General features: G+C 39.0%; 1 protein-coding gene across 1 annotated transcript; it reads right to left on the minus strand.

Annotated features, from left to right (window-relative positions):
• Positions 1-209: 209 nt before the first annotated feature.
• Positions 210-21,867, minus strand: CMTM6 (CKLF like MARVEL transmembrane domain containing 6). The gene is made up of 4 exons (XM_004033798.5): positions 21,587-21,867; positions 10,632-10,808; positions 6,860-6,958; positions 210-3,010 (listed from the first exon to the last, which is right to left on the minus strand). Exons 1-4 carry the CDS (start codon positions 21,722-21,724, stop codon positions 2,873-2,875), a joined length of 552 nt encoding a protein of 183 aa, XP_004033846.1. The 5' UTR covers positions 21,725-21,867; the 3' UTR covers positions 210-2,872.
• Between the last annotated feature and the right edge of the window lie 1,429 nt (positions 21,868-23,296).

Below are 23,296 nucleotides of genomic sequence, written 5' to 3' on the forward strand. Positions count from 1 at the left end.
TTGTTTAAATGTGTATTCTAACTAACTTTCCAACAAGAGGGACAGCTTATGGATGGGAAATGGATTTGTTTCTTTTCTATCCTAGATCTATCTAAAATCTAGTATTCTATATAGGCACTCAACAAGATTGTGCAGCCAACTCCCACAACTACAGAGACAGCTTTTCATTTAAACATCACACTTCTGTAATAAACACTTACAAAGGTAAGAACGTTTTAATTAAATGGATTTATTTAAAAAGACTATAAAATTTGACATCAAGAGAGATAAAAAAAGACCCATAAGATTTAAATTGACAAATATAAAATGATTGGCTACAAACAATGTGAAAATACATTTCCCAGCCCCCAAACAAAACACAAGTATAGCAATTATAAAATTTTTGTACTGAGTTCATTTGTCTTATAATTCTTGAGAACCATTCTAAGCAATCTATTTGTATAAAATATAAAATTTATCATAACTGTTAACTTAAAAATTATTTTTAATTTGAGTTTATTGAATTTGCCATTTTTTGTACATAACAGTGGTTTCTGGTCCCAAGTTCCCCTTGAACTTATTTACTACAATGGTCTTTTTACTCCTATTTCCTTCTACAATAGAAAAGAAAGGCTAACCATTCATGGGTCCCATAAAAAACAATGTGAAGGAAGGTTCTAAGAGTGACCAAATATACCAGTGAACATACTATCTTTCTGAAAAAGAAAGAATTAAGTGACCAACTAAGAGATCCACTTTTGCACCAATGAAACACATGGAGGTGAAACCTCAGAACAAGCGGAGCTTAAGCTCAATGACAGTATGTTTTTATATGACAGGCCAGCTGAGAATGTATCTGTCAATCCTGACTAAGCCCAATGCATGGGTGGTGACCCTGAGGTAGCCCAGATGATATGCTCTGAATTTTAGATAGGTCTAGATGATATTAAAAATCACAATGGTACGGTCTGATGTGAAACTTTAGTCTACCTACCATAAACTCGTTTTCTGAATCAGTCCTTATTCATAATTAGACCCAAAACCCAGCTATTTCTCCTCTCTTAGATGACATGCCCAATAAAAACAGCATCCATGATTGGTTTCATTATCTCCCAGTTAAGTAGTGGTGACACCACCACTAACACTAGTATCCAAACTCTGATACAAATCCTAAAGGTATTGAGTCAGTAAGACAGAGCAGAAGCTATGTCGGGCCACACTGACCAATTTCTGAGAACCACATTAGCCACATTCATGCAATTAAAACCCATCTAAGACACACAAATGGCAGATGAGAAAAAAAAAAAAAAAAAGGATGAGGTCGTTAAACTTTATCACTGGAAACATGATTCCACTGTTTCAAATAGGAAACCTACCCTGGGAGACTTCCACCAAAGTGCAGAAGGACCTGATGTATGGGCTCATCATCTTAACACTAGAGTCCCAAGTCAAAACTCTAGGAGGAGGATAAGAAAGGTCTAGTCTGTGAACCACCTGGACAGAAAGGTCATATCCCAAGTGCCCTGCCTATCTGCGACAGATGCTAGCCAACAGACAATTCTGGTTATGAAGTTATCTCTTGAGAATGGCTTGATTCTCTTATGCCACCAACAGTATTAGTCTGGGCAGGGTTCCCTGGATATTTACTTTTTTTTTTTTTTTTTTTTTTTGCCAAAGACAAACTAGAGCAATGCCTATGTAAGAACAAGGACTCTCAAGATCCTGCTACACAGTATTCACAATCAAAAGGGCCCAAGATTCAGGACCACCTAAAGACAACGGACAAAAAGTGTCAGAGCCAGAGGCCAACCTCTGCTAGATGAAGCAGCAGCACATGACTCCATTTCTATCTGATAAGGAGACAGAGAAGAGGCATCTCGAACAGATGAAAAACCAAAGGCTGGGGTCCTAAAAAAAACAGATTGGCTTCAAAGAAAACACTAAGGAAGACCCACAGAGCTGTATTAATTTTAGTAAAAATAATCATATGCCAACAGGGGAATTGAACCACTTTCTAAATCATAGTATGAACTCATCTCTTCAGATACTTGGTAAGTGGTCAAAGCTTGTTTTTATAATCACTTTCACTGTCTTGGGCAAAAAGTCTTTCTTATCTTTGGTCCTTAGGTGTGGTATCAGTTTCTTCCATTTTTTTATGTGTTACAAAACAATCTTTTTTTTACTTGACATCAACAACCAAGGTGCAGTATAAACACGAAGTTGCTGATATTGTTGCTTTTATACACATAAAATACCAACATCTCCCATACATTTTATAGGCTATACGAAGGTCTCAAAGAATTAATAACCGTTATCCAAAAATATTATAACATTTAAGGCTGAGTGAAATACAGTAAAGCCTGGTAATGTATGTTAAGGAAAAAAACCTAGACCAACATTTTAAATATTGGTTTCTTAAATATGTTAAATTCCCATTAACAGAACATAATCTAAGCATCAAAACAAACAGCTAAGCAAATTAATTTAAAAATAAAACAATTTCTAAGTAGATGAATATAATCACGATGTTTATACAGCTATAAAGCATAATTTGGAAGCTAAGCCTAGTAAAAGAATGACCTGTAACAGAATGACAGAATCATTTATCAACCGTTGAGCTGTGTGATTTAAAAACAATTGTTTTCTCCTCCTCCCACCAAAATCTCCATTTGAGATAAGTTTCAATTATTATTTTAAAAAAATTTTTTTTTAACTTATCTGGCCTACTTTGTGGTGACTGACACAATATTGATAAAACCGCCTTCTTGACCTTCCCCTTGCTCTCCAAAAGAAGTGGTTTAAACAATTAACAAATTTTACAAGAGCTTCTGCCAGGGCTCAGGCACCACAATGCAGGGTCACTACCTTAGGTAACATCTGCTCCCCAGAGTCTTTAGGCATTAAGTGGCTCAGTGAGGGCTTCAGCCCTAGTGGTATTTTCAGGTTTTCTCAGCTGGGACTCCTGTCGTTTTTCATACAGCATAGTGAAAAAGTCAAGTAGGAACATAAAACTTGCTATAAATCCAAACACCTGAGGAAAAAAAGGAGGAAAGGTTATATGAGAATTTTGGAATATAATCTTACATTTCCTACTTGGCTTGGAGAATGTTTCATATAAACAAGATGTTCATGAATTTTATCTTATATATGACTACTCTTTAATGGTAAAAAAAATTTTTTTAAGTCATCAAAAAATGGAAAGAAGTTATAAAAGAAAAACTTCCAGAATAATGGCTATTAGTCAAAGTCTCACAAAATATTAATGTTCTGCCTTACGTGTGCATGTTTATATGTGGAGGGCTAATATATGAAAGTAGGGTTAACAGATAAACATTAAATCCTATAAAATGATACAAAACAAAAATATTTGCACGGTTAGATTGACCCACAGATGCGATAAGGAAAATACGTGACTAGGCAACTCAGCCTAGGTGAAAATGAAAAAAGTTATTAATATCAAAACAGAAATTCCATTTTGAAGATACTATTAGGTTAAATTACTTAAATAATGTTCCAGTTGTCACACTGCAATGACACAGTGACATGACGCCACTACCTACTTCCTCTTCCTTAAATCACTTCCTCAACTGTTCTCTTCTAAAATACGATCATACGTTCTGAGAATTCTATCAAGAGACAGAAGACCATGCGTCTGCTTCAAATTTAGCTTCTCCACTAGCAAAACCCTTAAGGATATGGGGGCCAGATAAGTTCTCTGTAAAAAAGAGAAAATTGATGTAGGTGATGGCTAAAGTCTCTTCCAAATCTGATACTCCCTATCTATCTCCACGGTTTTTATTAATAACATTCTCTTACAGTCTGTTGCAGTCTCCTGACCTCTCCTCCCCCCTCTAAAGAATAAGCATTCCACCTCATTTTACCACAAAGTAAACTGAGCTCCAAATTCATTAAGTCCCCCAGATATCCCCAACATATCCAGTCTAAACTTAATTAGCAACGCCTCCCACCCTCCCATCCCCTGCCACAAAAGCCAAGTCTTTTTCCCTCTGGAATCTTTATTTTTGACTTGATGGCATTTATCCCCTTATTTTCCTGGCAACCTTCTTAAATACATCAAACTCAGACCAAATGTCACCCTTGTTTTTGAAGCTGTCTCTGATCACCACAAGTCATCTTCTAGCTCTTTTGTTCACACACTTCTGAATTAAAAAAAAAAAAAAGAACTTCCTCATGCATTTAAGTCTATAAAACTTTTCATAATTTAAATAGTTACAAAAGATAATTTCCAGCATATTATAAATATCGGCTTTTTAAACTACCTGTCACTATTAAATATATTCAATGAAATATAAATACTGGGACAGTCTAATTAAAATATAAAAATTTTTTTTATAGCTGTAAATGTTTTCCCTGGAACTCAATTTTTCCTCAACTTCATTTCACTTTCCCCACAGAATTTTATAGTAATGTATTTTTTATACAAATAAGTAGCCAGAGCTTTTTAAAGTTAAAAATGAGTTAAAAAACTCATTATTTTATTGATCACCATCTCATACTCCTCTGCAACAAAAATGTTTCTAAACTGAAATTAACCATAAAGCCCTATTAAAACTTTGATTTTTCTCTTCTAGTGGTTCATGTACCCATGAATAAATATTGCTTATTGCTAGAATGAATCAAGATTCAGTGTTAACTTTATTTCTATGTTTTGTTTTTACACATGTAAGTGCTAAGAAACTGTTGTCATATGAATAGATAAATATAGCCATGCAATTCTCTGAACTCCTTTGGAGTTTTCTATCATAAAATGCAGTTTTAATGATGTATTAGCTGACAACTCTATTAATTACAACTTCAATTTTGTTTTTGGTTTTTGAGATGGAGTCTCACTCTGTCACTTACAGTGGAGTGCAGTGGCACAATCTTGGCTCACTGCAACCTCCACCTCCTCGGTTCAAGCGATTTTCCTGCCTCAGCCTCTCAAGTAGCTGGGACTACAGGCACCTGCCACCATGCCCGGCTAAGTTTTGTATTTTTAGTAGAGACAAGGTTTCACTATATTGGCCAAGCTGGTCTCAAACTTCTGACCTCCTGATCCGCCCACCTTGGCCTCCCAAAGTGCTGGGATTACAGGCGTTGACCCACCACCCACCACGCCCGGCCTAACTTCAATTTTGTTAAAAACAAAGTATTAATTGGAAACCAGCTGACTTGCAAGATGATTTGTTGTCCAGTTGCTAGTCATTCAAGTTCACAGCACTGCTACCAGTCCAAGGCCATGATCCTTAATTTACAATTCCGAAACCCAAAGAACTACATTAACTCAAGGTTTGCATGATTCACTTGGCTCAAAATTGACACGAAGTAAGCCTATTTACATGGAATAAGACTACTTACAGTCTTTTCTTATCCCTTTTACTATAAATATTCATATGTTTTACTTCAGATATACCAATGTTAGATTACAGGGTACTGTCCCAGGCCCTCAAGTGGTGTTGTGTAATATAGCATATGTACAGCACTACCTTTCTAAAATCCAGAATATTCTGAATCCAAAAGAAAAAAATTCTGGCCCCAAGAATTTCAGAGAAAAATTGGATCTTTATTTTCAACTGTCTCTTTGTTGTACTCAAGGGTTTTTTTGTTTTACAATTCAGGGTAATCCACCCTAATAAGTGATATGGCTTGGGTTTGTGTCCCCACCCAATTCTCATGTCAAATTATAATCCCCAATGTTGGGGGTGGAGCCTAGCTGGAAGTGACAGGATCATGGGGCAGATTCCCCCTTTGGCGCTGTTCTTGTAATAGTGAGTTACTGCAAGATCTGCTTGTTTAAAAATGTGTAGCACCTCCCCACTCTCTCTATTCCTCCTGCTCTGGCCATGTAAGATGTGCCTGCTTCCACCTCGCCTTCTGCCATGACTGTAAATTTCCTGAGGCCTCCCTTGCTATGCTTCCTATAGAGCTGTCAGAACCATGAGGCAATTAAACCTCTTTTCTTTATAAGTCACCCAGTGTCAGGTATTTCTATATAGCAGTGCAAGAAGGAACTAATCCAGCAAGATTCAGGACAAGCAAGTTTTTTTTCTTTTTGAGGGGCAAGGTGGGTGGCGACTGTGAATGGGAAGGTGGAAAAGAGCTGGTGAGACTCCTTCACCAGAGATAAATTCTCAGACATACAAGTTTTAAAAAAGATTACATATGGAGGTTTAAAAGCTGGAAATTAATTTCCTCAACACTATCTCTGCCTCATACTCCTTGAAAAGTCTGATGAAACTTTAAGGATATGTATAACCCACTGAAAACTGCTGTCTAGACCAACTTTTTTTTCTATTATTTTTTTTTTTCTTCTTGTAGAGATGAGGTCTCACTATGTTGCTTGCCCAGGCTGGTCTTGAACTCCTGGCTTCAAGTGATTCTCTCACCTTGGCCTCCCAAAGTGCTGGGATTACAAGCCTGAGCCACGGCACCCAGTCTCAGAACAACTGCTATTGGTTCATTTAACAAACTCCATTACAATTTTACTTTTCCGTCTCCTTTTCTAGACTGAGACTCTGAATCATTTCTCCCATATATTCTCCATACCTAGAAAACACCTGGCATGTAGGTGTGCGTTTATTGAACTGGAAGTGGAGAAATATAAAATAGTAAAGTCAATTTTACCACTTCCATTAGCAATAACACACTGATATGTGGAGTAAGTGGATTTTTTTTAAACGAAATTCAGTCAAATTCTATAGGCTCTAGGTTTTAAAGGCTATCATATTGATTTGCTTGTAGGTCTTCTATTCAAAATTACACTAAAAAGTAAGTTAAAGAAAAACAACTCTAACATGCTGTATAACTTGTCAAGTACTCTCCAAATTCCATATTTCTAAGGAAACAAAAATAAACAATGTTAAAAATACAAGGTACTTACAATTGCAGCAATCTCAGCTGAAGTCCTGTCATGTGTGGAAACAAAAATGATGGATGCCAACAAAAACACACATCCTGTTCCCAAAGTAATATAAAAATCCTATGCATACATACAAAACACAAAAGGAATACAATACAGTTAGATTCATGGAAATGAACTTTTTCATTTTTAACTTTAAAAAGCTCTGGCTACTTACTTGTTTTTCTTGATACAACCCAAACTTACATACCCAAACTTCTAACTTTTCAATAAGCCTGGCATTCAATAAATACCCTGTAAAAAAACAGTATCCACACTGGGCTGGGCATATTGAGAGAACACATTACAAGATAATCTTTTAATAACAACAATCCCCTATGCCAGGAGAGGTGGCATGAGCCTGTAGTCCCAGCTAACTGGGACGTTTTTTATTATCCAGTCTCAAAAAAAGAAAAAAAAAAAACAAAACAGTCCCGGAAAAGATCTCGTGTGTATGTGTGCAAGTGTTTGTGCGTGTCCTCTTTTTCTCTGGGACATATTAAAATTAAGCCAAAGCATTTATTACAATTCCATCTTACTTCCAGCAAAAAAGCATTTTTCTTTCCTTTCTAAGTATTTTACGGTAGGATGACATCTCTGAGAGCACTCCAATGCTTTGAAAGCACTTTCTAAAAGAAAGAATTTTAAAAACCACCCATTATTAAATAGAAGTATGCCAATAGTGTGTTTTTTAGACACTTAAGCTTTCTGGAATAACACATTGCCTTCAACTGTTCCAAGTGGGTAATCTACAGTGAGCTTATATGATGAGTTTATCTACTACATAAAAGCTTCCATATCTTATCATAATGCAGCTTACAATCATGAGATGTTTCATGGGTTTCCAAGTGCTCTCTCAGGCATTACCTCACAAGGCTCTCATATGCCAACTGAAAACAGTAATGACATATATACTTGATTCAGAAAGGAAAACTTGGTAAAATGATAGCCACTCCAAAGGGTTTTAAGTCTGATACTTTTTGAGTTTTCTGAACTGCAAACTCCACTAAATCTAATTATCAATAAAACTGGCCAGGCACGGTGGCTCACGCCTGTAATCTCAGCACTTTGGGAGGCCGAGACGGGCGGATCACGAGGTCAGGAGTTCGAGACCAGCCTGACCAACATGGTGAAACCCTGTCTCTACTAAAAATACAAAAAAAATTAGCTGGGCGTGGTGGTGGGTGCCTGTAGTCCCAGCTATTCTGGAGGCTGAGGCAGGAGAATCACTTGAACCCAGGAGGCAGAGGTTGCAGTGAGCCAAGGTCACACCACTGCATTCCAGCCTGGGCGACAGAGCGAGACTCCATCTCAAAAAAAAAAAAAAAAAAAAAAAAATCAATAAAACTATTTAACACAGAATTCCTAAATTGTCAATCATTCACTTAACATTTATATAAAATGTAAGAGGTTTTCTCGCCGGGCACGGTGGTTCACACCTGTAATCCCAGCACTTTGGGAGGCCGAGACAGGTGGATCACCTGAGGTCAGGAGTTCAAGAACACCATGGCCAACATGGTGAAACCCTATCTCTATTAAAAATACAAAAATTAGCTGGGTGTGGTGGCGGGCACCTGTAAGCCCAGCTACTTGGGAGGCTGAGGCAGGAGAATCGCTTAAACCCAGGAAGCACGAGGTTGCAGTGAGCCGAGATCGTGCCATTGCACTCCAGCCTGGGTGACAAGAACGAAACTCTGTCTCAAAAAAGAAAAAAAAAAAAAGAGGTTTTCTCTGCTTCTAAAAGGTGTTTCCCTGTAGTACTTTATTTTTTAATCCCTTTGATTATTTCAAATTTATTACATAAAAATATAAAATTCTATTTACTAATATTTGGAATACATTCAAGTTAATTGAAACAAGACAATCATTTTTAGACCATAATGTAGTGTTCAATAAACGGGTTCTAGAGCCAGTCTACCTGAGTTCAAATCTGAGCTATACCACTAATAAATGTAAACGTCCCAAAAATGTTGGCTACTGTTGTTCTTAATAGACTCTGACTGCAATAGCATGGGATAGAAGACATTCTCTCTTAAAAAATATTATTCCTTTGGGAGGCCGAGGTGGGCGGATCACCTGAGGTCAGGAGTTTGAGACCAACCAGCCTGGCCAATATGGCGAAACCCCATCTCTACTAAAAGTACAAAAATTAGCTGGGTGTGGTGGCACACGCCTGTAATCCCAGCTATTCGGGAGGCTGAAGCAGGAGAATCGTTTGAACCCGGGAGGTGGAAGATGCAGTGAGCTGCTATTGCGCCACTGCACTCCAGCCTGGGTAACACAGCAAGACTTCTTCTCAAAAAAAAAAAAAGTTATTCTTCTTTAGGCACCACCAGTACCACACACTCAAAACACATTCCTCTAAAACAGAAAACTTCTCTTGCATGAAAAAATATTTAAAACCTAAGTGTATTAATATGCAGACAGTAAAAAGTGATTTTTAAACCCTGCAAACAAACATGAAATCCTTATATTAGGTAAAAAGTAGAATATATGTTCTATGATTACAAATATTTTAAATTTTAAAACTATGAATGGAATAAAAAGACTTGAAAGGAATACAGCAAAATAATACAAAAGCTATTTTAGGATGGACTAATTTTTCTTTTTTCTCAGTATTTTTAAACCAGTATTTACTCTAAAATGACTTTTTAAATGCTCAAGTTTGATATAATAAATGTTTTACTTTTTTTACGTTACACCATTATACTACACTGGACAATATTATAATACCATTTCTTGTCAAAATGATCAGTGTGCTTTAAACACTACAGATGCAGCATTAAAATAAAAACTAAACATTTCTAAAAATATTTTTATGGTGATATTGTTTCACTGTTAAGAAATGACAAAATGATTTCAATCTTTAATTTTTTTAATATAAATTTTTCCAGCCAGAATTTGGAATATATACATTTTTTTTTACACATTCAAACTATAAATCAACCAGCTCAGACACTTGAGAACTTTTCCCTTGTCCAAATCTTATGGCATATTAATCTGTAAAAAAGAAAAATGTCCAAAGACTACAAATATAATTAACAAAAATTCTAAGGATTATCTGTATCCTCTTTATATATATTTCATAAAACAAATGAGTCCTGTTGTCATTGTCATAGAAATTCCTATAGTGATGGCATTAGCCATGACAGCACCTCAAGATGGTAGGGCATTGGTTCTAACAGGATTCTGCTCCTAGCAAACTAACACAGGAACAAATGCATTCTTAATTCACTTATAGACAACTTTTCATAATACCATTAAAGCAAAATATAGGAAGAATTACATGTTGTTTTATTTTCCCCAATCACTGAAGCTTTAAGCTTTAAATGTTATTTTAAAGCTCCAGAAATATTTCACATTAGTTCATTACTCTATCTCCAATGTCTAGCATATAAATGCCTGGCATATAATAAAGGCACACAATAATTGTAGAACCAATGAGTGACACTCAAAAGTGAGAAATCAGAAGTGACAAAATCCTAGGCTTTTTTAAGTCTAATGTGAATTACATTAAACCACCAATAACTGTAAACTATTGGCAGTGTCTGTCACTCTCATTCTAATCTCGCTTTCCCTCTCTGTCATCCCCTTGGCAGGAAAAAATGAGGTGCTTAGAAGCAGAGCGAGTTGGAACAAGGGATACTGTCTTTTCATGTTGCTGAGTTTTGAAAACATTACTGCTTTGAACAATAAAATTATGCCAGATTACAAAACAGCTATTAATATAGGGATGATATTTTCTCATGCTTACCGATGATTTTACTTTTGTGGTATCAACTCTCTCATAAAATGGAGTGCAATACACAATCAGTATAAGGAGACTCAGGAGAAAGGCACTGCAGCTTACAAACTCAAAAAAATAAAGTCCTCCACATAAAGTACATTGTGATACAACTTCTTCACAGATGAAGGCCAGCAGAGACAGCAACTACAAATGAAGCAAAACATTTTACTTAAGTGTTTTTTCAGAGAATCTACAGTATTTAGAAAGCTGTTTCTGAATAATACGTTTACTCAAATATTTACAATGAGGAGACTATGGCAAACAAGATTAATGAATAAACCTTATCTACACAGAACTTACAGTTTGGCTGCCTTGAAGGAAATACAGGTAAATAAAGAATTAATTAACCTATCGTGTACTAATGCCAGCAAAGGGGAAATATATAATATTGTTATAAAAGCACTCAGGAGAGACGCTCAACTTCGGGGTCAGGAAAGGCTTCCTGAAGGAGAAAGCTGAGACCTGAAGAACAGAGTCAGTTTGGGGGATGAAAGATTAAGGAAAGGAATTCCCAGCAGAGAAGCAGTATATAGAAAGACCAGAAATGAGAGAGCATGGCACCTGCCCCCTGACCCAACATACAGACAACACACACCCCGACCTCCAACTTAACTGTCAAAATGAGTCAAATCAACATGGCTTAAGTATAGAGTTTAAGGGAAGAGAATGGCAGCACAAAAATTAGTATATGAGGCTAGAGAGGTAAGCTGAGGCCAGATCTAAATGTCCTCGTTAATTAAGAGTCTGGATTTTAAAGTAAAGGTTGACAATGATCAGGTGTATGCTTTCAGTAGTTCTCGCTGGCTACAATATGGAGAAGGGACCAGAGGTAAGGCAAACCTTGGGGCGGACATCCAACTGGGAAGCTGATGTAGGAAATCAGGGCAAATAATAGCGACTAGGGAGCAGCAATAGAGAAGAGTGGCAATCACTGAGAGATGCAGCAGAAGCTCTTATCAGACAAGATGCAAAAGCTCATATCAGACAAGATGCATACAAATAATATGGAACACAAGATAACACGTGTACCTTAAACATTTTAACTTAAAAACGCACATTTATTAACAATCTGCTGAAGTGAGTATTTTCTTTATGGGTCTACTGACTGGAATTCCACATGTTTTCTGCATTAATCACTTTCATCATCTATGGACTACTACTTCCAGACTGATGTTATCTGAAGTGAAGTGAGATCTTAAACACTTGAGAAACAGAGTTCAGAATCTTTCTAGAGTCAGACTATTTTACCAGCCTTTTACAGTTGCCTTGCTCTTCCTTAATTCCATGGCAGATAAATCTTGTAGTAACTTATCTTTCAGTCTTTCCAAAGCATTCAATTTAGTTTTAAAGAAACAATTCATTTTAACACTCAGTTTCAGCTTTGTAATATTTAACTGTATGGCCATAAAAGTATAGTTAGCATAAACCAGTATGGGAACAACACAACTCAACTGATGACAGAAGCAAGAGTTCTAGAGTGCTAATGAGATGCCTACTGGCCATGGCAGGCTGTGGGTGACTGGTGTGAGGTCAGGATGCTTGGTATGGTGAGTGGAGAATGTTAACTCTGGTTAAATTGGCAACTCAATTACACGCAAGTGGGTTTTAACTACTTCCAACTGCTGTATATGTGGTACTAACATACTAGTCCTCACTGAAAAAAGAGTCAGGTTTTTTTCTTTTTAAAAGGCAAGGGTGCTAGGGAGAGAATAAATTCAGTTTTAAATATGCTGTGATTGAGGAGGTCTGTGGAAGAGTTTGGTGAAGATGTAGTTGGAAAACAAATGAATATATGGTCTGGAGCTCAAAGGAGAGGTCTAAGATGCAAATAAAGATGTGGGAGCTGGCAGAGTGGGAGGGTGAGATGACTCAAATGAGGAAAGATAGCCTTATGTGGAAATCTGAGGAATCTGAAGATTTACGGAATATGCAGAGGGGAAGAAACCAGCAAAGGACAACTAGCAGCAGCAATCAAAGGGGTAGTAAACAAGAAAAAAGTATTTACACACACACGCACAAACACACAAGTAATCAAGAGTGCTAAATGCTACTTAAAGGTCAAGTAAGAACAACACTGAAACACCTGCCTTAGACTGAGCTATAAGAAGGTTGCCAGTGACATTAGCAAGAAAAGTTCCAGGGTAGTCAGGGAGAGAAGCTCGATTACAATACTGTATATTGGGAAGTAAGGGGAGGGTAAGGCAGTGAAAGAGAGACAGCATAGGCAATAAGTGTGGCTGGGAAAGAATGGCCAATAGGGCAGTAGTGGATGAGGTCAAAGAGAAGGGAATTTCAACATGGGAGAACTGAGCATGTTTAAATACTTACGCAGAAACCAGTAAGATGGGTGGGTCTAAAGACATAGGTAGAAAAATGGCTCTCTAAAGATAGGATTCAGGGCTCAGGTTTGGGGCTAACTCTTCTCGAGAAACAGAAGGGAAGAGAGTGAAGAAGAGTATTTTGCTTGGGCAGTTTGTGTGGGTTTTGTGGAAGCTGAGGGAATTTCCTGCTGAGGGCCGAAACCATCAAAATGACTGATGACCTAAGTCAGAGGCTACAGGGAATTCCCTTCTCACTCCAGTCAGGCCAGCAGAAGCAACCAGACAGGTTAATGGCAACAAGATTGCTACCAAAATCAACAGATACATTTCATAGTAATAGTAAATATCTTATCCTACAAAACATTTTCATTAAAAAGGGACAAACAACAGTTCAGTGGTTTCTTTAAAAACTAAGCATATATCTACCATATGACCCAGAAATAGAACTCTTGGGCAACTATCTCAGAGAAATGAAAACTTAACATTTGTACAAAAACCGGTACGTGAATGTTTATAACAATTTTATTCATAGTAGCCCCAAACTAGAAACATTCCAGATGTCCAATGGTTAAAACAAACTGTGGTACATTCATACCATGGAATATTAGCAATAAAAAGGAGCAAACTTGATATATGTAATGTCCTAGATGAATCTCCAGAGAATTATTCAAAGTAAAAAAAAAATCCAATCTCAAAAGGTTACATATTGCATGATTCCATTCATAGCCCATTCTTAGAATAATAAAAATAATAATGATGGCTAACAAATTAGTGGCAGCCAAGAGAAAGGGGAAAGGTGTGGCTACAAAGGGGTAGCACAGGGAAGCCTCTGCTGATGGCACAGTTCTGTGTCTTGATTGTGGTGGTGATTATAGAAAGCTATCCACATGGTAAAATTACACAGAATTACACACACGCACATACAAATGAGTGCATGGGACCTCCCTGTACTTTTTTTTTTTTTTTTTTTTGGCAATTTCCTGTGAATCTATAATTATTTCAAAATAAAAAGTTAAAAAATAGTAATTCAAATCTATACTGGTATCCAGTCCTTTAAGGGATTTCCTCTCCCTTCTACTGGCTATACAAAATGTATACATCCCCACAACTGCAAAGAATTTATATAAAAGAAAAAAAATAGTCTAATTGTAACATGAATGGTTACATTCTCTGATTTCCTGTAAGTTAGTGAAGCATGAAATAGCCCAGCATGTCCCAAACAACTTCCTTCAGACAGGTGTTAGGTAAGGCATTCCCAATCATTACACCACAGGATATAAAGTGACAACACCAAGATAAATCCCAGAGGGCCACTGTGTAAAGATACTTCCTTAGTCTCCTATAATCATACTTACAGGATGAGTTCTAACATGACTATAGTCTAATAAAATACTAAATATCTAACATTTCACTTGCCTTTTTCTTGCCTCTATGTTAAATCTTGTCCAAGTTTTAAGTTTCTCTCTGAGAAATTTACAAAATATACCTCGGTTGTATAAAAGTCAATTAACTGAGAGAAGATACCAGCCTAAAACTCTAATTAGGGTCTGGGAATAGCTGAACCACTCATTTTACAATTAGACTATTAGGCACACTCGTGTGTGAAGGCTATATGGCAATAAAAGGTTATCTGTAGGACAGACACAGGCTGCTTGTCTACTTTCAGTAAAAAAAGACAGGATCCAGCTTGTCCAGAAGCAGTCAGTCTCAAGTCATTACAAGTCCTATTCCAAACGTATTAACAGGTGGCATTCCTACTGACCTTACTGACCTATTGCCTCAGAGCAATAGCAGGAGGCAGGTTCTGCCTGGACATCTTAAGAGAATCAAGGAGTACAATATTAAGTATGGACATCTGGCAGGGCACAGTGGCTCACACCTGTAATCCCAGCACTTTGGGAGGCCAAGGCGGGCAGATCACTTGAGGCCTTCTGGCCAACCTGGTTCAAGACCAGCCTGGCCAACATGGCAAAACCCCATCTCTACTAAAAATAGAAAAATTAGCTGGGCATGGTGGCGCATGCCTGTAATCCCAGCTACTTGGGTGGCTGAAGCATGAGAACTGCTTGAACCCAGGAGGCGGAGGTTCCAGTGAGCCAAGATGGTGCTACTGCACTCCAGCCTGGGTGACAAAGCGAGACTATCTCAAAAAAAAAAGAAAAAAAAAAAAGTGTGGACATTTACTAGCTCCCACCTCAAGTTAAAGGCCAACAAATTGGCACTACAAGCTATAGTCAATATGAAATTCTGTCGGCCAGATGCAATGGCTCACATCTGTAATCCCAGCACTTTAGGAAGCCAAGGCGGGAGGATTGCTTGGACTCAGGAGTTTGAGACCAGCCTGGGCAACACGGTGAAACCCCATCTCTACCAAAAAAAAAAAAAAAGAAAAAAAATTCTCTGCCTACCCATCTCTGAGGCTACTAACCTTCCTTTGTAAGCTCCCACAGCATTATGCAATTGCTAGCTCAAAGTGTACTTGAACTAGCAACACTCCAACACTGTTCTACGTATAGGAAGATACAAATGATGGAGTAATAAGCTCAATGTACAAGAAACAATAATAACAATATATTTTATACCACATTAACTGAGCATTCATTATATGTAGGTTAGAAAATCTCAAGAAAATGTTCGAAGGAGCTGGAGAAGGATGAGTGGAAAAGCAGGACTCAAACCAGGCAGAGACACAAACAGAACCTGGATAGACACAGGACATTCTAATTCTAGGTGGAGGATGAAAAAGAACATATTCATAAGGGCAAGAATTTGCATAGTAAATCCAAAAATGATAATAAGGCAACTGACCTAACTGGATGGGGATGAAGAAAAAAATGGTTTAGGAGTTGGGTGTGGTTGTGTGATGATCATGCAAAGGAATATGGATGTTTAGATGAAGGCAGGAGGGAACACCTGCCTGGTTTAGTAGGTTAGAAAACAGGAGGAACAGAGGATTGGGTGGGGCCTAAAGGAATTCTACAGTTCCGAGTGTAGGAGGGAAAAGAGCAACTAACTTGCTTATCAGCAAGCCACAGGAAGTGTTTTTAAAAAAAGAAAACTCCTAGACTGGGCGCGGTGGCTCACGCCTGTAATCCCAGCACTCTGGGAGGCCGAGGCGGGCGGATCACGAGGTCAGGAGATCGAGACCATCCTGGCTAACATGGTGAAACCCCGTCTCTACTAAAAATACAAAAAAAATTAGCCGGGCGTGGTGGCGGGCGCCTGTAGTCCCAGCTACTCGGGAGGCTGAGGCAGGAGAATGGCGTAAACCCAGGAGGCGGAGCTTTCAGTGAGCCGAGATCGCACCACTGCACTCCAGCTTGGGCAACAGCGAGACTCTGTCTCAAAAAAAAAAAAAAGAAAAAAAAAGAAAACTCCTTAAAAAGCAGCAAGTAAACATACTCCAAACTGTTACTCATACCGTGACACCTGGCAGTGTGAGGGGTGGGAAAGTGGTTTTATTTTAATATTTTTAGTTGATTTTTTTTTTTTGGTAAGCAGACACTTTCTTGTATTAAAAAGAAAAAAGCGTAAAAGTTGGCCGGGCGCGGTGGCTCACGCCTGTAATCCCAGCACTTTGGGAGGCCAAGGCGGGTGGATCACGAGGTCAGGAATTTGAGACCAGCCTGGCCAACATAATGAAACCCCGTCTCTATCAAAAATACAAAAATTAGCCAGGCATGGTGGGGCACGCCTGTAGTCCCAGCTACTCAGGAGGCTGAGGCAGGAGAATTGCTTGAACCTGGGAGGCAGAGGTTGCAATGAGCCGAGACTGCACCACTGCACTCCAGCTTGGGTGACAGAGCGAGGCTTCGTCTCAAAAAAAAAAAAAAAGTGTAAAAGCTGAAGGAACAATTTCGAGAAATGAGTGGTCACCAGCATTAAATGCCAAAGTGGTCAAGAATAGGAAGAGAGAAAAAAAGTCACTGAATTAGCTAAGAAATTCTAAATGTAACCCATAAGTAAAAAGGCTCAATTATTATTTTTTGGTAAACAGTTTTGTTCTTAATAGCATGAAGTCATCATACTAAATATTGCTTACTGAATATTAAGCTAAGTACTTAACAACTGTATACCCAATGTAACTCCTTCTAATGACTTAAAATTTTACCCAAATATAATTAAGGGAATTAAGCTTTTAATGTCAGGAGGGCCCTTAGCGGATATAGTCTCCCACCCCTACGTTTACAAAGATGGAATTAAGCTACTGACAGGTTAAGCCCCAAGTTAGCTCGGCACAGACAAGAACCCAAGTCTCTGACTCCCACTCTGTACTTCCTCTCTCCCCATGAAATACTGTTTGTTAAATTCCTTTTACGAGTATGTATGTTTGTGTAGGTCTTCCCTGTAAGACTGGCTTTTTGAAGTTACACCCACAGTTCTGTATATTTCCTTTAATGTATTAAATCATACATTAAAAACAATTTGCTAGCATCAACAGATTTGGGAAGTCTCAGTGACTAAAAGATGATCTTACAGTTCTGGTGATTTAAACACTGGATAATTACTATCCTGCCTCTATCTCTCCATTTCAGTTTCACTACCCCTTCTTTTTTTTTTTTTTTTTTTTTTGAGATGGAGTCTGGCTCTGTTGCCAGGCTGGAGTGCAGTGGCACGATCTTGGCTCACTGCAATCTCCACCTCCTGCCTCAGCCTCCTGAGTAGCTGGGATTACAGGTGCACGCCACAACACCCAGCTAATTTTTGTATTTTTAGTAGAGACGGGGTTTCACCATGTTGGCCAGGATGGTCTCTATCTCCTGACCTTGTGATCCGCTCACCTCGGCCTCCCAAAGTGCTGGGATTACAGGCATGAGCCACCGCACCCGGCCTCAGTTTCACTACCTTTTCTGAAATTTCAAGTGTTCCTTAAAACGGTCACTATATTAAATACGAATTCTCCATTAATTTAACAGTCTACTACTTATATTTTATAAAAAGAACTTTTAAATGTTTGCCATTAATTATAAAGCTCCATCTACAAAATGATATGAATTATAAATTAATGAACTTTACTATTAAAAACTTTGTAGTTATAAGTAAAGTTCAAATTTAAAAATCCATTGGTCTGAAGAAACAGGCCAGGCCTCCCTTGCCTTAGGCAAATATTTACTCTTACAAAGGTTCAGATATAATTTGCTGACATTACGGGATCTTCCTCAAGGTAAAAATAGAACATTTCAATTTACTATACATCAGTTTTCATATTTAAATAATGAAAAGAGCATCAATATAAGAAATGCTTCCAAGTAATCTGTTTCTTGGTACTTATAGGGTAACATTATTTATAATGTAATATATTGAAAAATCACTGGCGATTTCTAAAACTGCTTGCCAGATGAGCGACTAGAATTCCAGTACTGTGCAGCTATCAGGACAGTCAACTGACAGCATGGACACAATGTGGAGCTTGTTGCACAGAAAATTACACATATTTAGGTCACTGCACCAGCGTATCAGCAAGCAATTAGGTTACCAAATGTCAATTCTCCCCTTAAAACAAAAACTCCCTCAAAAACATTCACAAAATAAAACATGAACATGTGGACAAATCTAAGGATAGTATAAACTGAAAAACTGCATAAAGTTAGGACTCCAGTAACTCCTTACACTGAATTCTCAACTGAGTATTTCTTCTTAAGCTCTGGAAGGGTGGATGGTAGTTGGGGGATGCTTAGGGTTTTAACAAAACTTAGGTCATATCTAAATGGTAGACACAGCTATGTTAACTTCAAGAGATAGAGAAGTTACAATCTTTTATCTCTAATCTTCTCTGTGTACAGGCTCCACTCTCTATCCCTTCAATATTCAATTCAGTTCTGTAATAGCAAACCCCATGGAGCCTCAGAGGTTTGAAAAAAAAAAAAAACCTTAAGAGTGCAAAGAACCTCAGAGGTAATTCAATTCAACCTCCGAAGACTCTAATGTAAGAATTTCCTAAGTATATACACAATGTCTGGTTTTTAAGTTTTAGAGCAGGCTTTTCTCTTGTAGGATCTTTGAGATTCTGTTAAGATTTATGGGTCCAGAATAATATACTCAAACATATAAGTGTACAATATTTTGAATAAAATTTCACAGGGTTTGCAGGTCCCTTGTTAAAACACCTCCTCTTCTGATTATGGGTTTCTCCATTACAGTCGTTTCCTTACTGGAGCTCGCAATTCTGTTTAGTTTTTTAAAAAAATTAAACATTTAAAGTAAAACAACCAATCTATCTAAAGGAAGAATTTGAGTTAAGGCAAAGACCTTGCCTATAGCCCCAGGCTGGAAGACAACTTTTACCGACTTCATATGTAACCTTCTTGGGACTTGCTGGATAATTCCTGTAATATACTGTTACTGTGAAGAGATAAGACATTATCAAAACAAACAAAGCAGGAACAAAAAGACAACCATCAAAGTGAAAAGCAGTAATGAAAAAGTACTTTTAAATCTCCACATTAAAGAAAGCATTCCTGTAACATGACAATTTCCCCATAAAAAAATAAATGGATTTCATAAAGAGATATTAGTTTTTATTTTTCTCCATTTCTTCCTATGAATGATGGAGAACAAATAATAGTCTAACGATCTTTTAAGGCAAATTCATCTTCTCTGTGTCCAAGTATAACATTTACCACAAAAATTTCTGGTTGTGTTCCATGTTTTCTTCTATAACAGCAATAAGGAAGGAAACTGGTTATGTTCTATTCCAAAGATACGAAACTACAGTTTACTAAACTATAAGAAGGTAATCAGAAAATTTACTTTAGCTTTGCCACTTTTTATTAGAAAGAAAAAAATAAAGGCAACTGAAAACAAGAGATTTTGTGGGCAGCAAACCAATACAGATGATTTTTTTTGAGCAGCAAGAATGCTTCAGATGGGCTGGGCGCAGTGGCTTACGCCTGTAATCCCAGCACTTTGGGAGGCCCGGAGAGCGAAAATCACCTGAAGTCAGGAGTTTGAGACCAAGCTGGTCAACATGGCGAAACCCCGTCTCTACGAAAAAAAAAAAAAAAAAAAAATCAGCCGGGCATGGAGATGCGTGCCTGTAGTCCCAACTACTCGGGAGGCGAGTGCGTGCCTGTAGTCCCAACTACTCGGCACGAGAATTGCCTGAACCCGGGAGGCGGAGGTTTCAGTGAGCCGAGATTGCGCCACTGCCCCCAGCCTTGGCGACAGAGCAAGACTCGGTCTCAAAAAAAAAAAAGCTTCAGATGAATATTCTTTTCTGTTCTAAAGAGTTCTACTATTCACGTAGAAAATTTTAGCTTTACTGCAGAGAAATACAGCTAATACCTAAAAATCATCATGTGACAGCTGACAAGAGAAGAGCAGAAGGAAGAAGGAAGAAGGTAGAAGGAACAGCTTATGCAAAGGAACAGTGGCAGGAAGGAGCCCCTGATGCCTCGTAATAAATTAAAGGTGGCCAGTGTGGAACCACCTAGAGGGAGACTGGGAGAAAGATAAGGCCAGATCCTACTGGGTTCCATAGGCCACATTATCACTTGCTTTCTAATGATTTCCCAGTCATCAGCAGATGTGATCATTTTGATCGCTAAACAGCAGTGCCGATTTTCCGACTTCTGTCTTTCTATTCAATAAAAGTAGGTCACTAGAGTTCTAAGAATTTAACTTCGGGTCATTTGAGTTGTAAGAATTTAAGTTCTTTCCAAGGAAACCAATGAGCTAATTTTTACTTAGAATGGTTAAAAAACAAAACAAAGTAAGACAAAACTCATAAACATCATAAGCATTCGGATTTTTCCTAAACTGGTTCTATTGCAGAAATAGAACCTAAACTGGTTCTATTTTTCCTAAACGGGTTCAACCATCAGTGGTTGAAACAGTACATAGGAGCTCAACACGACTGTAAACTGAATAATTTAAATCTCAAAGATGCTTTGATGTTTTCACGAACAGGTTTATGGTACTTCAACTGCTTAAAATAAACTCAATAAAATGGAAAGATGCATACCATGTCCTAGTTCTGCTATCCGCACATACTTACAAAAACCTGTCCTTTTGACTTTCCACTTAGAACCCATATTGCTCAATTTTGAAATAATTCTTTTCCAGTCAATATAAAACTTTTAGAAGACAATTTACCGGACACACACACACACACACATCTCAATGCCACGCGTGGTATCGCAGGACTCTGTCCAGCAAGTTAAACTGCCCCCATGGGCTCGCAGCAGGAAAACCGCAAGAGCCAGAGAAAGATAAACAGCGCTTCACAGTCTAAATACAGGCACTGTGGGCGATAATGCAGGGTAGCAGCAGAGAGAAGAGAGGAAAGTCGCCATAGAGGATGAGTGAAAGATGTTGAAGTGGCTGACTTGGGTCTCCGACGCATTTCCTGAGCCCGCCTAACAGGCTGGGTGGCCCCAGTTCGTGTGATCCCGATGGGGAGAGCCTTGGGACTGAGGGGCCGCCCGGCGGAAGGGCGGAGGGTAACGCCCCCTTCCCCAGGCTGAGAAGGAAGGAACTAGAGGTGTGGAAACCTCCTTTTACTGAACAACCAAGCTGAAACGAAGCAGCTCGGCGGCCTCCCAAGCCCGGGCCAGACCCCGCTCCCCAGCCCGGGCTCGCCCTCCCTGACCGCGGACTCACCAGCTGCAAGCCCTTGAGAACGCGCCGGAGCAATGGGAGCCGGCCCATGAAAAAGTAGGCAGCGAGGCCGCTCCGGGGGCCTCTGGCGGGGCCCGGGTCCTCCTCCGTAGTGGGGCTGTACACCGCTCCGTTCTCCATCGCCTCGGGCCGGGGAGCGCGGCGGCCGCAGCAACCGCGCCGCTGACTTCTCGGACTCCAGAAGTCCCCGGGCGGCCGTCACTTCCTGGGCCTTCTCCCCGGCTTCCGCCTGACTCCGCCCCTTCCCGCCCCCGCCCTTGGCCCGCCCCGCCCCCTCTCTCAGCAAATTTGCTTGTTAGCTGTTGGGATTCTTCCGACTTTCATCCAAGAATTGAGTTCTTTCTGTGAGCCTTTGATGGATTTCTCACCTCCCTCCATCTTTCATCCTCCTGACATTCATTCACTTAATATTTTTGCGTACTTTCGGTGTGCAGTGAACCCCATTCTAGGTACTTGGGTGACAGCCAAGTACTACCCAAAATCACAGGATCCCTAGTAACAGAGACAGACAATAAACAAGAAAACAGATGAATAGCAATTTCAGATAGTGATAAGTGACGTGAAAATATGATACGAAAATAATGGATTCAGCATTTCTGGTGGCTTGATAAATTTATTTAAAAAAAAAAAAGAAGATGGAGGAGGAGGAGAAGAGGAAGGAGAAGGAAATAATGATGGAGAATTGGGTGGTCTACTTAAATGGCCACTACTAAACTGAGTGGTCAGGAAAGGCCTCTCTGAGGACCGTGATCTTTGAATTGAATGAGACTCAGAGTATGAGAAGCCAGGCTTGTAAAGTTCTGGGGAGAGCCTTTCATGCAAGTGCAAATGTCCCGAGGACCAAATGAGTTTGACTCAATCTGAAGCCCAAAGGTCTGTGTCGCTAGGAATAAGTACGGGAGGAAAGGAGATGTTGGAGATGTAGGCAAAGGCCAGATAATGTGGAGGCCTTGCAGACCAAGGGAAGAATTCGGATTTCATTTGAAGTACAATGAGTTGTCTGTAAGGACTTTCAGAATCGCTCCCTCCCGCGTCTCTCCAAATTCCATTTAGGCTCACTTTTCAAAATCATTTCCTTTTTCTCTTTCTTGGTCACCAACTGCTACAGTCACATATGTTAATTTTGTGTGAACTTGTCAAGGAATGTAATTATATTTTAGCAACTGAAGTTGATTGAGTTACAGGATGTTCACAACAATATAAAGTAGGTTCGACAGTATAAAGTCGGTTACATTCATTTTCAAATGAGAAAACTGAGGCCGAGAGGCTGAAATCATATCCAAGGTCAAACAGCCAGGAGCAGCTGGAATGCAGGCCTAAGCAGTCTGACTCGAAACCTTGCTGCTAAACACTAACCCAGAAAACGTCAGCTTCTAACTCATCTCTCCATTGGAGTCTCAAAACCCATGGAAGAGAGAAGGGGTTTCTGCTGCCATCAGCTGCTACATCTTCTCCGTGGCCCCAAACCTCCCTTTCTTCTTCCAGTAACAAACAAAAGCTCCCTTCAAATGAATAGAGACAAGTAGATACTGCCCTGCAGGGGCCACCTACAACCAGCCAGAACTACCCTTCTGTCTTTGATTACATGCATTCTGAATGTCCTCCCAAGGCCAAGATGCCACCAATTCTGTCCAACAAGGAAGGCCACTGTATTTTCACCAGGGCTACAAGGATTCATTGCCCCGTTATTCT

Source organism: Gorilla gorilla, chromosome 2, assembly GCF_029281585.2.
Source record: "Gorilla gorilla gorilla isolate KB3781 chromosome 2, NHGRI_mGorGor1-v2.1_pri, whole genome shotgun sequence".
NCBI classification, from domain to species: Eukaryota; Metazoa; Chordata; class Mammalia; order Primates; family Hominidae; genus Gorilla; species Gorilla gorilla.